The 16,464-nt window shown below is 35.5% G+C and overlaps 1 protein-coding gene across 2 annotated transcripts; it reads right to left on the bottom strand.

The window, feature by feature from the left end:
* Positions 1–436: 436 nt before the first annotated feature.
* LOC117614093 lies at positions 437–5,970 on the bottom strand. Of its 2 annotated transcripts, XM_034342782.1 has the most exons (13): positions 5,804–5,970; positions 5,366–5,659; positions 4,622–4,801; positions 4,369–4,479; positions 3,756–4,088; positions 3,348–3,524; positions 2,906–3,190; positions 2,612–2,734; positions 2,280–2,477; positions 1,931–2,184; positions 1,467–1,671; positions 1,034–1,339; positions 437–895 (listed from the first exon to the last, which is right to left on the bottom strand). In XM_034342782.1, exons 2-13 carry the CDS (start codon positions 5,546–5,548, stop codon positions 590–592), a joined length of 2,661 nt encoding a protein of 886 aa, XP_034198673.1. In that variant the 5' UTR covers positions 5,549–5,659; positions 5,804–5,970; the 3' UTR covers positions 437–589. The 2 variants fall into 2 exon arrangements, with proteins under 2 accessions (XP_034198673.1, XP_034198674.1); XM_034342783.1 differs by lacking the exons at positions 4,622–4,801; positions 5,366–5,659; positions 5,804–5,970 and having other exon boundaries at positions 3,756–4,018; positions 4,369–4,480.
* Positions 5,971–16,464: the final 10,494 nt, after the last annotated feature.

Below are 16,464 nucleotides of genomic sequence, written 5' to 3'. Positions count from 1 at the left end.
TAACACTGTTTTGCTGTCGTCATACAATCATGTTCTGTCATATGGAATCCTTATAACGCATAACAGAATGTGATTAGTTGGGGATAGCGAAATAGTGTTATCCCTGTGGTATACAAGTTTTTCTCCATCCAGACACCAGCTCTGTTTTTGCAGAAGAATGTTAAATTGTTGTGATGCAGCATGGCATAAGCTTACAAAATTAACAGGTCTTGGATGGTGAAATTATAATAATGATGGTGATAATAATGTTTTGAGTTTTGTTGGTTACCATGTTCCTAAAAGCTTTAAACTGTCAAGATATAAAGTGTATACCAATTATTGATTTTTATATGCATGTCCTTGTCAGTGAAAGGAAGTGATGTTTATCTGCTACAAAGTAATTAGTGACAATTTGTGCAATATAAAATTTGACATAGCAGGATCAGCTCTGAGTAAGTACAATGAAGAATTTTCCTTGTTAAATAAATAAGCCAAAGAAGAAATTTCCAATGGCATTTTCTGGTTTTGTATTTTTTTTCTTTGTTTGTGTTAAAGAGCAGAATGCCTACTTTGCTCATAAGACACTGTTTCATACAAATTTCTACACACCTTATGGGGTAGGCTGGGTTTGATTTGGAGGCTTCCGCCACAATTTTACTTGCTCTTCAAAATTTACTAATACAGCAGATTGCTCTGAATCACTAAGCCTTTCTGCAAAAAGATCATAATAGGCTTTAGGATTTACACTGTCCAATACTCTTACTAGTTTCCCTTGCTTTTCATCAATCAAAAGTTGCCCATCTTTTGATTCAACACCTTCAGCATGAACTTTGATAGGCTTGAATTGGAAGGTTTGGTTCAGATGGGAATCACCAGCTATGAGAACTGCACCAAGTATTTCCCCCAAGAAAGTTTGCTGCATCATAATAACATATGAGAAAGGGTGTTCACAAATACTTGAAGGTCAAGTTAGAAAATTATCTTATAAATTCCTCATGCTCCCTAACAATGTGTATCAAATTCATGGCAATTGTCAATTAGGAAGCTTAATTACCATGTGATAATATCTATGGTGCAATTGCTGCAAACGGTAGAGCCTTGACAGCACTCGCCTGGCAAAATGCGCCTCGGGCGTCTTCTTTCTCCGGCGCAGCCCTTCTAAGATTTTCGAAAATGAACTAACTTTTTGCTGGATGCTTAGTGGAATGAGTGTGATGTTAAGTGAGGAACCAAGCACTGTGTTAGCAGCAAAAGGGTCAAGAAACATATTGAACTCTGCATATTCATTGGAAGGGATAGTAAACACATTTCCTTTGTCCTTGTCATTGCTGCTGATATGGCCTCCAACTATATATACATCCTGCAATGAGCATTGACCTCATTGGATACTGCTATTACCAGGAATATGCACCCTTTTTTTTTTCTTTTTTTTTTTTATCTGGTGCAAAAACTTGATATCAGAGAATATATATTCAAAATCAACTAACCTGAATTACAGAGGTAGTGTTCTGCTCCAACAAAATAATCTTTGCTAAAGTAGTCAAGGGTCCATTGGTCAATATGGTAATCTTAGATCCTGGATCCAGTTTTTTCACCAGAGACTCCCAAATTTCCAATGCTAGTTGTTGTCTGAGTTCACGGTGATCTGTATCCCGAGGGGCTCCGTAATTTACAGAATTTTCTGCTGTATACCTGGTAACAACAACTTGAGATTTTCAGTTCCAGTGCATCTAACATTCACACACCAAACTTGTTTACTAAATAATGTGACGGTGTTTCACTTATTCAAATTTGGGTCATTCCGAACCTCCTCTAACATATACCATGTAAGATACTGATATATATACACATACTGACACATTATTTGGTGAACTTAGCATTACTGTTTTCCATAATTTCTATGCCAAAAGTTCCATGCTATTCAGAGGGATCAAAAAGTTATTTCCAGTACCTTCTTGGGCTTCGGGGAAAATCCCGGGCAAGGCCATAGAGAGTGTCCGAGTCCAATAATCCACCATTCCCATGAGGGATGGCCTTAAGGTATTTGCAGTCTCCAACAGCAGAGAAAACTGGATCAGACTGGTTCATAGCAAATACGTCTCCCAGACCTACTGGAATGTCATCCCGGCCCATCATATGCAGTAAGTCATAAATGACATCTATTGTAGCAGCATCTGCCCACCCAGTTGGGCTGACCATTATTGCCTGAAAGCAAAGGAGAAACAGATTTGGCTCATTTGGGTTACTTAAACAAGAAGAAAATAAAAATGGGAAGAAAAGAAGAAAAAAAACCTCTCTACCTTGAGATTAATCACTTCAACAGGTACTTTGAGGAGGAAGAACAGAGCTACAAAGTCTCCAGCACTCATATCCATGTCAAAGACAACAGGTTTACCCAGTTTTCTAGTTCCAAATTCTGGTTTATATGTCTCTTCCTTGTAAAAAGGAAATTGTGTTGTGAAATTGAATCTCCCTTTTTGTTGAGGGTTGTTTAGGATCTGTAAAACCAATTGGAAAAGGTGTTGTCATTCCAATCACACATATCACTTTTACATGGAATGGAAAGACCAGACTAGGATGACAAATTTTCAAAGAATTTAAATGGAACAGGTATTTTATTGAACTTAATTACCTCTAAGAAGCTTTTAAAGAATTCTCTGTTAAGTGGGCTTTCAGGGTCCTGATTTGGTTTTGCTTTTGTAGCAACAAGCACAGGCACTGCCTCAGGTCCTGTTACCTCTGTTGTATAACCATCCTGTTGGATTGTGTAGCAACAGAAAGTCAATCAAAATTTGAATTAACATGAGAAGAAAACATGTCAAAATGAGCAATGTTGTTAATCGCCTTCGTATGGGAAGAAAACTAAAGGTAAAGCTTAAAACCACTATGAGAGATTAGACTTTGGAAGTTGTATAGGCAACTCTACCTTGCATTTCCCTTTCCCTTCCTTTACAATGCAAAATGGATCTCTAAGTCCTTTCTGAACGTGGCCACTATGCACACCATGTTTGTCTAAGTTGAACTTTGGAACTTTAAGGCCATCAAAGAAAGGGTTGGAGCCATCAGATATCCCATAAGGTTCATTTGAAGTAATCACAGTTATATTCATATACTCCATTTCAGCAAATTCATTTTCGCCACGAGGGTTATTCGAGTTTCGCATGATTGAGGTTGCCACACCAGCTGTAAACGAGTCCCACATGAAATAGCTCTGCAAAATAGTCAAGTTGTAACATACCAGATCATTTGATTGCTTACAATGTTTGTGGTTTAAGGCATAGAAAGTCTTAATCACAAGAGGGAAATGCAATGACAAAAAGATGATACACTTTCTGCACCTCAAACACCAAAAAGAATCATGGACTTACCGTATAGAACTGGTTGTCGAACCAAGTATCACGAGCCATTTTCAAGGACTGGAAGATATATTGTGCCTCATATGTACTCCGACTCTTCTCAAATGCCTCAAAGAAGTTTTGACTAATAGGAATGGTGTTTGTTGCATCCAAAGGAACGAGGGTGACAGGAATCCCAGAATGTATCACCTGAAATATCAACACCACTGTAAGAAAATGTAACCATTTTTCTAGAAGCCTAAAAACAGGAAATGCTCTCTTGCCAGATTGAGAATCTGGACGGCTGAACAGGTTGGTTGTTCTTGCTCGAACGTGTGAATCAGAATCACAGTCCGACAACATAATCAACAGTCTAGCAATATAAATCTGGCAAGAGAACGTTACTCTTAATAAGGACTGCAGTGATGTAATAAGGATTACCTGGTACGCAGCAAAGGGATCTCCCAAGAAATTGAACTCTGCATAAGGATTACTTGTATAGTCTGTGAACACATTACCAGGATCACCACACTGCCGGGGTACACAAGAGGTGGCATTTTCGGGGCAACAACCAGTTGGGTTCTTTGATCTCACACCACCACCCATGACATATATGTGCTCAACATTCTTCTTCAACTGTGGATTGCTCATAAGGAATATGGCAAAATTTGTATGTGCTCCTATAAGAAACACAGTTATGGGACCTGCAGATATTTTGTCAATCATCACTTGCTGAGCAGTAGGTTGTCGAAAAGGACTATATCTCCTGCTCCCCTAATTCCATATAAAAAAAAAAAAAAAAAAAAGAAGAAAAAAATCTCTGAGCCAGATATAAAATGTATGACCAAAAGGAACAAAGAATCTCTCATTACATCCCCTTTTTAAATGCCTTACATTTCCTCTGGTGTTTTGCAGGAATTTCAAGTCAAAAGACTTCAACTTATCTCAGCATTGCATTAACATTGATCAGAACATGCAGTAAAGTTATGGAATTTTTGTCAAACATGTGATTGAACAAAAAGTTCAACATTTTGTGTAATAATTTATGTTGTACCTGAGGGAGGAAAGCTTTTCTGATGCCAAAATTAGAATCGATATCTAATCGACCTCCAGAACCTACAGGAATGGCTTGTCTATATCTACATCCTCCTGCTGTTGTAATCCCCTGCATTTAATATAATTTTGCACTCATAATTATCAGAAAATTAACAAACATGAACTTCACATAATTAAAATATATATATATCTATCAGTTGAGAAAATATCATATAAATACATGGTAACAAGGGAGCTAAGCTAGTTCATGCCTGTTCAATAATTGGAAGATATCCACCAACATTTGGCAAAATAGTGCCATCTTCTTTAATCCCACCCTCACCTCCCACACCAACAGCAACATCATCACGTCCCATCATGTATAGCATGTCATACACCTGATGCACAGCATGCCCAGCATTTGTCCAAGCATTTGCGTTCACTGTCACTGCCTGTGGTGGTAACAAAATTAATTACAGTGCGGTAATTCTTATTACCACAGGTGAAAAAAAACAATGACTCACTTTTACATAATGGAAAACACAAAGTTGTCTCACCATTTGACCAAAAAGATAAAACACAAAGTAGGGTTGCAAAAATCAACCAAAAAGAGAATTCCAAAAGCACATTGTCTTCAGTTTTAATTAAAGTCCTTTTTTTTAATTATTATTATTTTTTCAAATATAGAATCCACTCAACTATATGAATTATTTGACTCAGTCCTCAAGGACTAATAGTAGTATGAACTACAGCTTTTTCATCTTTAAACCCAATATTCATTGCATTCTTTTGGATTTAAATCAACCAAAACTTGGATTAGTTTTAATGGTGATCGTCATCACTTGCGTAGACTTACTTATAAGCCAAGCAATAAATTATGAATATAAATACATATATACATGTAAGCTCAAGCATTTATTGGCCTTGAAATGCTTTTTGGCAAAACAAAAAAAAAAAAAACATTTGGAACATAAATGAATCATCACAAATTAACATTGACATGATCATGAACTTACCTCCAACTCAAACTCTGATCTGTTAAGCTTCAAGAGGTACAAGAGACCAAAGAAATCGTCGGTATCGACATCAGTATCCAAGAGAATCCGGCGAGGCCAGCCCTCCACGGCTTGCAAACTAACTAGTCCCACAACAACAATAACTATCCGTCCCCAACTAAAGTGCTTCTTCTTCAATAACATTTTCTCTCTCTTGATTTCAACCAAAACCCAGAAATCTTTCTCTCTCGAAACTACGAAAATATGGTTTCTAAAAACAATATTGTTTCAAGCCTTCAATCAAACCATTCCTTCCTGAAATGTGTCAAACAAAAGGAACACGAAACAAAAGTAAACAAAACTCAAGGTGAATGACCAAATATATATATATATATATATATATATATAGATATATACCAAATGTTATATGCATATATATATATATATTTATCAACTTACATATAAGTGGTTTTAAAGAATTACAGAGGCATGGGTTGATAAGTGAGAAACTTAATTAGAGGCTAGAAGAGCCAGGTAAGCGGGAAGCTAAAGAGCAAAGTTGACAAATGATGATGATAAATGAGCAGAAATAATCAAGTATGGGACACACGTCACTCACGCCGGGACGTGACAAACTTACGCCAAACAAACCAACCGAATTATTATCTACATAAGTTTATTTTTTTATTTCTTTATTTTGTCCTTTTGAAAGTCACCCCGACCAATAAAATACTCGTGGTTCACATTATACCCTTACAACTCAACATGGGTTCATATTCTCATCTCCAAGTATTTTAGTCGTTTAAGAATTTTCTTTTCGTTTTTTTGTTTTCGTAAGGAGACATATGTAGTCAGATTGGACTATATCAATCAACAATAAGGATGAAGAGGTTTAGGCCGGTAAAGCGTTAATACCAAGTTTGTAATAATGCTAGAGTCACTAAATTTGTTTATCAAATAATAAATGAATACGCATAATATGTTGAAGAATATAAAGTCTCATATCAGAAACTTAATAAAATTAAATACACCACAACTCCCGTATATGCAGGTGATTAAGTTGAGAACATTATCGATGTTGTTAATAGTGAGCCGCGAATCCCATCCTTTGATTATGAGTGATACCACATAAAATAAACACGGTATTTTCTCATTTTTTTAGTTAATACATTTTAGTATATACAAGTTGTAAGAGACAAAATGAGAGTAGACAATGGAGGTCCAATCGGAATTTTTTTTCCTCCCCTTTTCTTACATTTGATGACTCGACTCTCTCTTTTGGGAGGGACCCTTGACATTGATAAGCCACCTCTCTCGATATATGCAGTACATTGTCGTCTCTCTCTCTCACTCTCTCTCTCTCTCTCTCTCTCAAGCTAATAGTTGCATACACCCAAGTGAAAAAGGAATATCACACCCAAAAATGCTCATCATGACACTTTGACTCAAATTTATTTATAAGAAAATTAAAATTAAAAAAAGCATTGAACTTTTACTTAACATACCATGGATTATTCTCAAAACACCCTTGAAAATTTCTTATTAAAACATTTCTTTAAAAATCAGTTATTTTATTTCCTCGAGGGATAAAACGAAAAACTAGGGATGGTAATGGGTCGAATTGGGGGTGGGTATGTCATTCTCATCCCCATCCCCTTTAAGCTTTTTTTCCCCCATCTCCGCCTTCATACCCGCAATATTCATATCAGGGATTCTCCATCCCTACCTTCGTTGGGGAATGGGTTCCCCGACCCAACCCATTACAAAAGAAAAAACCAATATATAACTACTTTGTTGAAGATTACTAAGGCAAGATAATAAATATATATAATATATACTTATAGACAATATAAGAATGTTTATATATGTATTGGAGTTAACTAAATAAATAAGTAGTGTGGCTTAAGATTTGTATAAATTTTGTAAGTATATAATATAATAATATAAAAATATAAAACTTAGTCGGTACAATCACCTTAATAGCATATTTATATGGAAAATGCTAGGCTTACCACAGGTGGGCCCATTGTATTTGTAGGCTCCATCTCCATTAGAGAGATAATACACAATATGGTATAAAAATATGGTAAGCCTAGTATTACCCTATTTATATATATATATACCTCATCAAAAAATTAATATATATTCTAAACGGGGAAGGTTCAGGTTAGGGATTAAGATACCATCCCTACTCCTCCCTGAACACCGTACCCAAAAAATTCCTCGTACCCATCCCCATACCCCTTTTTTTTCCTTCATACCTGACCCATTAGGGTCGAATCCCCGCAGAGAAAATTACCGTCCCTACAAAAAAACCAACCATATCGCAGGCCTCCAAAGAAGAGGTGAGTCTGCTTGCTCTTACAAATTATAATACGTGTATTTCATTGTTATGCATTTTGTCTAGAACCTGACATATATGTCAATACACATGTTTGAGACTATATCTTAATTAATAAAATCTAAAATCTAAGTATAATTAAAGACACCAGGCACTGACGGACCTAGAAATTTTTTAGCGGAGGTGCAATATTGACTAAGTATGAAAAACGGTTTTTCGGAATAATAATTTTTTCAAGATAATTTTTGGCGGCTTTTATTCCTTACACATCAAATAAGAAAACTTGATTTTATAGGATTTTAGAATGAAGCATATATTGACTTAATGAGCCATCATTTTTAGCCTAAATCGTATTTTGCACTAAAATCAATTTTTCATATTTTGATTTCGTGGGAATTTGATTTTCTAGTATTTTTATTTGAATCCAACTGGGGGGTACTTCCTTATTTACATTGTAAACTTAAGTAAATGGAGTAAAATAAAAATAAATGAAAGTAAAAGGACAAAGACATTTACTTAGATGTTGAAAATGGAAATAAGGTAATCTATACACCAATTGAGCAAATAGGCAATTTGAAGCACCTACAACGATTTTTCAGGCGAAAGGAGGTGCACCTCCTTGCGCCCTAATAGGTCCACCACTGGCCCTAAGAGCTTTGTTGCAGACATAGATATTCACCAACAGTACATTGCCAACAATGGGATCTATAGAGATATCAGTGATCCAAAAATAGGAGACAAAACTTTTATACAAAAACAAATATATATATCTCAACATCAGTTAGTTTCTTAAGATATATTATCTGAGAATCAATTATGAAAGTGACATAGATTGTCGAATTGGTTCTTTTTCGTTTTTCTACACCTGTATTAGAAGTGACTTTTGGGTTTAATGACCTAGATTATAGGTGATTTATAGATTTACCTAGATTTGATTTGATTTATGGATTTACCTAGATTAGAGGTGGTTTAATTAGTAAAAATAGTCTTGGGATTTCCTTCATTTTTCATCTTAATTCTTTCTGTCCAGTCCCTATCTCCCAAAAAACATTCCTAGCGCCGTTTTCACTTTGAGGGGGAAGTACACCACTATTCTCAGCTTCTAACTTGGGCTGATTACTCTCACTCTTCCTTGGACTCATAGCTCTCTCTATTTTCTGGTCCTAATTGTATTATCTGAACTTCCTACTTAAATATACAAGTAGGAAGCTTCATTTTAGCTGCTACCTCCCTTACTAGCCACCCTCATCAATGCCTTGGGATAAGAAGTCTTCACACTAGCCATTCTTGTCTTGTGCTGAGAAATCTTCTCACCAGCCACCTTCATTAATTTCCTTGGGATGGGAAGCCTCCACATTAATGTCTTGACTGATACAACACACTAGCTGCACATGCTCAATGCATTTGGATGTCTAGCTGCCCCGTAAGTGCTATCCCAACTCTCCCAACAGAATGCCAACCTCTCTAGAACTCAAAAATGACTTAGGTGGACCTTACAATTAGATAGAGAACATAGCACATGAAAAAAGTCTTGAAAACGTGTGGAAAATGAAACAACACGATTGGGCAGTGACACGAGAGTTGTTCAATGTCACTCTCAGTGAGTGACATAAGAGTTATTTCATGTCACTGTCGGGCAGTAACTGCACCAATTTTTCTAATTTTGGAGACGCTGGACCATTTTGTCTTTGTGCCCTCATATTTTGTAAGATCCCACATCAACCAATGGAGAGGGGGTGATGTGCCTTATTTGTGCACACCCGCATCCATCTAGCACGAGGCCTTTTGGGAGCTCACTGGCTTCGGAGTCTTAGGAACTCCGAAGTTAAGCGAGTTTGGGGCCAGAGCAATCCCAGGATGGGTGACCCACTGGGAAGTTGCTCGTGAGCTCCCAGAAACAAAATCGTGCGGGCAGAGAGGGGGGCCTAAAGCGGACAATATCGTGCTACGGCGAAGCCGATCCCGGGGTGTGACAATTTGGTATCAGAGCCACTCTGCCGTGTGGTGCGAGTGGGCCGGCGAGGACGTCGGGCCCTTAAGGGGGGTGGGTTGTAAGATCCCACATCAACCAACCGAGAGGGGGTGATGTGCCTTATTTGTGCACACCCGCATCCATCTAGCATGAGACCTTTTGGGAGCTCACTGACTTCGGAGTCGTAAGAACTCCGAAGTTATGCAAGTTGGGGGCCAGAGCAATCCCAGGATGGGTGACCCACTGGGAAGTTGCTCATGAGCTCCCAGAAACAAAACCGTGCAGGCAGAGAGGGGGCCCCAAAGCGAACAATATCGTGCTGCGGCGGAGCCGGTCCTGGGATGTGACATATTTGTCCTTATATGATAAAGCCCTAAAATTATATATAAACATAAATAAATAAATAAATATATATATATATATATATATAAAGGAATGTCATCCTACATTGCACAAAAGTCAAAGGACTTCGATCAATAACAAAAAATACATGGATTGCACCCAACTTCTCTTTTTATTTTTGAACTTATCCTAAATTTTATATTTTCTTTTTTAGGGAATGACCTTATTGCTACCTCACGTTTTTCTCTCCCCACCGACATTTTAACAAATTTACCTTGCGTAATAATTTTAATTGACAATTACTAAAAATAATATTAAAGTCATGATGGCACTGATACGGGTTCACTAGTGCATGCTAGCATATGTAAAGATGTGTTGTTAGCCTCTCTATTTAGGAGAAAAACTTCTCTATACCTGTTGCACTCCTCTCTTCTCTTTATTTGATAGAGGAGACATATATAGTGAGAGAGGTAGTGTCAAATATTGTACCAGACCTACCTCCTCAAGTTGGCGGTTTGAGTTTGGACCAAATGTACACTTACCCGTGGCCAGCTCTACTTGTATTGAGAGGCTAATATCTAATTAACAAATAATGATAATTTGAAATAATTAGTAGTGGAGCCACATGTATGTCTAAGGTAGAAATTCACATTGTTTTTTTTTTTTTGGATCAAATAGAAACTTCATTAGATAAATTTCAAAGGTACAATCAAAGATATCAACAAGACATCTAAAATACCAATCCCAAGAGGGCAACAAATTAACATGCTAAAAGCAAAACTAACACGAACAAAAGCTGTACTAAATTACTAACCCACATCATCACAATTAGTCATAAGCCCAAACAAAGTCCACAAATCCAACAAAACCAAAATCCTAAATCAACCCATGAGCCTAAATGAACCCTACCATCACCACTTGAAGAAGCACCATTGCGGCCACACCCACCACTGCATCTGTAATAAATATGGGGAAAATATGATTTCCAGCGATCTACCTGTGCATAAGAGCGAACAAATAAACGAAACAACTTTGCCAAAGAACAATTTGGTGATTTGCAGCAACCTCCGTCAAAGATAATGTAGAATCAAATTTAAAGAATAATGAGCAGCGTTGGGGAGCGGGTTTGGGGAGTAGGATTTGATTGAGAGCATAGACTAAAAGGGGTGATGGGGAACGTTAATATAACCATGGCTTAGAAGAAACCACCACAAGAGGCTTTTTATTCAAAACGTCCAGTAGACTTATTTACTAACCTAGAAGGAAAAGACAAAAAGAGAGGAGGGGGAGGAGGGGCAATGACGCTTCTTCCTCCTCCCCTCCTCTATGGAATTTTCCTTTAAGATTCACAGAGGGAGAGAACGGCTAGGATTTAGGGCACTTCACATTGTTCTTAATGCTTTGAGAAATGTATGAGTTAAGAGTAGTGAAATTATAACCGTCTTTAAATGTACCTGAAGTTGAATATGATTGGAAAGGAAATTTATCAATATTGTAGAGAAATCCAAATAAACCAAAACTGTATTAGAATCCATATAAAGACACTACTCGGTTGAACTAATCTTGATCGTTAATGTATTACGAATTTTATACGCATTAACAATCAAAATTTACTTATACGCTTGTTTGGCAACTGGCTTAGCACTACTCATCCATATAAATAGGTATTTCTTTGGTCAGAACATAGATAGGTATGTTGTTCCAACTTCCAAGCACCCAATGATCCGAATCTTTTATGAGAATCCAATACCATGATGAAAGTTCAATTGGTCCCCTTCTTTTTTTTGTTCACATGAAAGTTCAATTAGTCATAGATGAACAGTTGCTGAACTTTTTCGTGAATGCCCAAAAAGCTTTGAAACCGTCCAATGGTGTGTGGCCACGTGTGTGACACGCAGTTCCACTTTGATTTGAAACGATTGATTTGTCATTTGTGGGCCCCTTTTCTATATAACCAGTCAGTAGTCACCATGTTTTTATTCAAATTTCTATAATTGGCAAGACTCAAACAAACCCAAAGCATCCAGCCAAAGCCATTAATATCCCTTCTTTTTCAGCTTTGGCGGTTGGGGAGATCGAATAATTTTTGGTTCTTTCACACTTTCCATTATATCTTCTTTTCTTTTTGGTCGGTCTCTTAATTAATTAATACTTAATCTAATAGTAAAAACATTAGTATCTTCAAACGAGATGTCAAATATCAAACATTACATTTGAATTTGATGGCTTGTGCGATAATTTGACATATAATAGAGTTTTACATTCTACCTGATATGTCAAATTAAAATATAATTTTTTTATTTAAACCTTATACTTTTCTTTGTTCACTTCAATACTTAAATAATTAAGCTCTTAAATTTTATTATTGTGTAAAAAGACAAAAAATGTCATCCAACTGAATACTTAATCCTAGTACATCTATACACACACCTTACCACTCTTCATATTAAGTTTTAACAAAACACAAATTCGTCTACAACCTATTACCAGATTACTCTTCTCTTTTACATTAGCATTCATACAGTTCATCCTATGCCTGAAGCATTAACAAGTCACTGAAAAGATCAATAATCCGACACCAAATCCATTGGGTAAAGGCGAAAAGGTAACAGTACATATATGCTTACCAAGTAAAGTGATCTTCGCAGCAAATAGAACCTGATATGACTGAAAGCCCAATGCCTTTCCTGCAACACAAGTGCATATTTAATTTATTGGATACTAATGGATAATTTTATTTATAGGAAAATGAAAAGAAATATATGCATCACAATCTCTTAGGATCATTTTGTTGATCATTTTATGTGTGTAATCCATTTCATCTTCTCACTCAAGACTCATTTCTTTATTTTATTTTATACAGAAATTCAATCACTAGATTTCAGTGGGTTAAGATCTTAAAGATCATATGGGGTATGACCCCACAAACATAGCGGGGTGTGGGGTTGATGAATTTTTTATTTTTATTTTTTTTTCAGTTGGAGTGTGTATTTAGGTGTAGTTTGGGAAGATAGTGGGGTTTTATTAAAAATTGTGAAATTTTGAATTAGAAGTTGGGGTGAACTTAGAAAATGAGTGAACAAAAAGAAGCGGAGTTTAAATAGAAAAACTCATTAAAATATCGTTTATTGGTTTACTATAATATAGGCATATTAATTAAAAAATAATAATAAAATAACATCACAAGGTCAAACATGCAAAAGTAACTGCAAGAGAGATAAATATTATTCCACATAGTATTTAACATTTTCGGTTGGAGTGAGTCTCGACTATTTTTCCTACATACTAAAAGTGCCACGTTGAATTTAACATCTCCCTTGAAGATGGTCCTAATTTTTATTTATTTTTTATATCGAACAACAATAATCATTAAAAAAAACTAACATGAGTAACATGAGGTTTTTATTATATCAATCAAGGATAAAATTAGTCTAAAATTAACATGAGTATCGTTAGTAATAAACCTAAGCATCGTTAGTTGGGGACGAGAATTAAACCAAATGAACACGAAATGAATCAAGTCCAACCAGATTGGGAACACTATTTTCCCTCAATTCTTAATGAGTGGTTGGCTTTTCTCTCAGAAAAAGACAAAGAAAAAGAAAAAGAAAAGAGTGGTTGGCTAATTGTAATTAAATTGGTCAATTATGTACAGTAGACTAATATTAAGGTGTTTTACGTGTTCATCCATCATCATATCAAAACTTAGTACATTGACAATTGTGTCACATACACACATTGTGACGTTGTCAATGCAATAAGAAATTGTAACCAAAAGAAAATAAATAAATAAATGATATATAATAACAAACAAAACATGCATAGTTTTTTTTTTTTTAAAGGACATTTCTTATTGAAATGGACGATAATATATTAAACTTATACACACTACACAGATACTAAAATTCGAACTGAAAACCCTACATGAGTTTTTTGGGATTTGATGTTGTGGGTAATTATAAAGAATTTAACGGGAGGGCAGTTGGGTTGGCACCATATATATATTTCGCATGTCTCTCACATTTATATATTAATCTTGAATGTTCTCCAACTCTATACCACCTCACATTTGATGTGAGAAACCCCACCACGTTAAGATCCTATTTTTTCAGCCATTCAATGAGCATGAGCTTTTATAGTTGAGGGATAGCCCCCATTGCCATTACTTGTTTTTCTAATTGGTGGCCATCGAATTAAAAGTTGAATTAATTAATTAATTATATACATGTATAGGTTAAGTTGATGGAATGAATATATTGACCATTGAGGGATAATAATTATGGGCTAACCAAAAAGTGATTAGAAGATTTAAGAAGCACTATATGGTCCTATAAAAAATAAAAAAAAGCACCATATGTCATCAAACTTTATCCGCATTTGGGCTCTAGCATTTAGGCTCCATGTATGGTAGCTTTTATGAAAATACGTGTGTTAAATCGTTAGACTAATTGAGCGGCTTAGATTTACTAATATGCAGGTGAATGTACAAAGCCTAAATGCAGGAGCTGAAAAAATTAATAATTATTATTTGAGAACATTTTTAAGAAAGATTTATCATTTCTTCTTTTATCTTTTTTATTTTTATTTTATACAAGCGATATTCTACTTAATATAATATAAACTACGAAGATAGAGGAATTTAAACTCGGGTGCAGACTGAAAAACATATCCACTCTAATTTGTCTAAGTCCATGTCTCCCAAATTTCCCATTTCTAGATACATATACTATTTGAAAAATAATAAAGAAAAAGGTACGTTTGCAGTCAAGATGCTTTACTTTACAAATATATATAAATAGTTTATTTTGGTCAAATTAATTAAAGCTCCCGTTTTCCTTGGTAATAGGGTGCTAGTTTGGACACGTACATGAAAATCCGAAGGACAAGATTAGATCGATCACCTTGAATTTTGTTGTTATGCTCTTTGTATACTTCAAAAAATCCTGTCTATTCATTGTGTGAATGTGATTCTGAATAAGGCCAGCCAGCAGCAAGCCATTTTCAGTCATTCAGAAATATTTGTGGTCTAAACAAAGCTAAACCTAATAAAGTTCATTATGATCAGTGAGGACTGCCTAAGTATGGCCCCATGCAATAAAAATCATTGCGTATAATTAAACCAAGGCGAGAGAATGAGATAATGGTCTCAAATGTGATTACTATTCTGCTTCTATTATTTCAACTGGTCATATTGTGACATATTTGTACAATCTCGTTAATAGAGGCGAGACTCACTCAATAAATATCACGTGTCTATTAGAGAATGTGTAAATATGATTTTATCATAGTTAAATGAAACTAATAATTAGCATGGATTAAGCTTTGACGACCTATTTATCTAGCTAGCATGTAATATTTAACATATTCTTTTGAGCATGCGGAGAAGAACTGACTCATGCTTTAAAGGGGCCTCTCAATAGTCTATTGGTCAAAGTGATCCTATTCTTCTATCCCAATTGAGAGGATGGCCCTTAACAATAGATGGCTTTGTAATATTCATATATTAACCTAGTTGGTCAGAACAATGAGCGCCTCTTGCATTTAAGTTTGAATTTTTTTTTATAAATTAAATTAATTTAGAGTATAATTTATATTATCGCTTATATAAAAAATAAGAATCATATGTGATTTAAGTTTTAACGATTAAGTTGGCGATAATATAATTGTAAGATGGGTGTCAAATCTCTTTGACTCCCAACAAGTGGTATCCATTTTTTATTTTTTTAGAAACCCAACAAGTGGCATCATAGAAGATGGTTATGATTGCAAAATTAAAAGTCATCTTATATTATGTAGGGAACAAGCACAATATGCGACTCAAAGTTGGAGTTGACTTTAAATTATTCAGAGACTTGCTCGATAGGGTATGTGGTGATTATTATTAATTACAATGTCCTAAGGTGGTGCAGATTGCTTTGGTGCTTGAAAATAATGGAAAGATCAAGTGATGAGATTGGTAGAAATTGTGAATCAAATTCAAATGACTAATCCTATATTGGAGAAGAGAATATGTCCGACTCCAACTCCAAAGAGACACACTTCCCATATGCTCCTTTTCAAAATCCTACATTTGTTGGAGTTGGACATATTCTCTTTGGAATTGGTGTTGGACACACCTCCAAAATGTAGGATTTTGAAAAGGAGCATATGGGAGGTGTGTCTACATTGCAATAAGTAGAGTTCCCAATACAATAAAGCTCATGACTTTTCAAGGTAGCTTAATTAAAGTAAGAATGACTTTTCGACAAAGTCCATGCGCTTATTAAAGAAACGGCAACACTAGCATTTCAAAACCTAGTGTTTATATTATATTGTAAAATCTTATAACATTACAAAACCTAGCCAATCCAGTTCTAGTCTTCTAGTTCTAGATGATCAGAATTTAATTCATTTGAAATGATGGTTTTCATCTGCACGGGACGACCCATGAGTTTATAGAATTCAGAATTCAAAGCTGACTTAATC

Source organism: Prunus dulcis, chromosome 1 (genome assembly GCF_902201215.1).
Source record: "Prunus dulcis chromosome 1, ALMONDv2, whole genome shotgun sequence".
In the NCBI taxonomy this organism is placed as follows: Eukaryota; Viridiplantae; Streptophyta; class Magnoliopsida; order Rosales; family Rosaceae; genus Prunus; species Prunus dulcis.
This window is presented reverse-complemented; position numbering and strand designations above follow the sequence as displayed.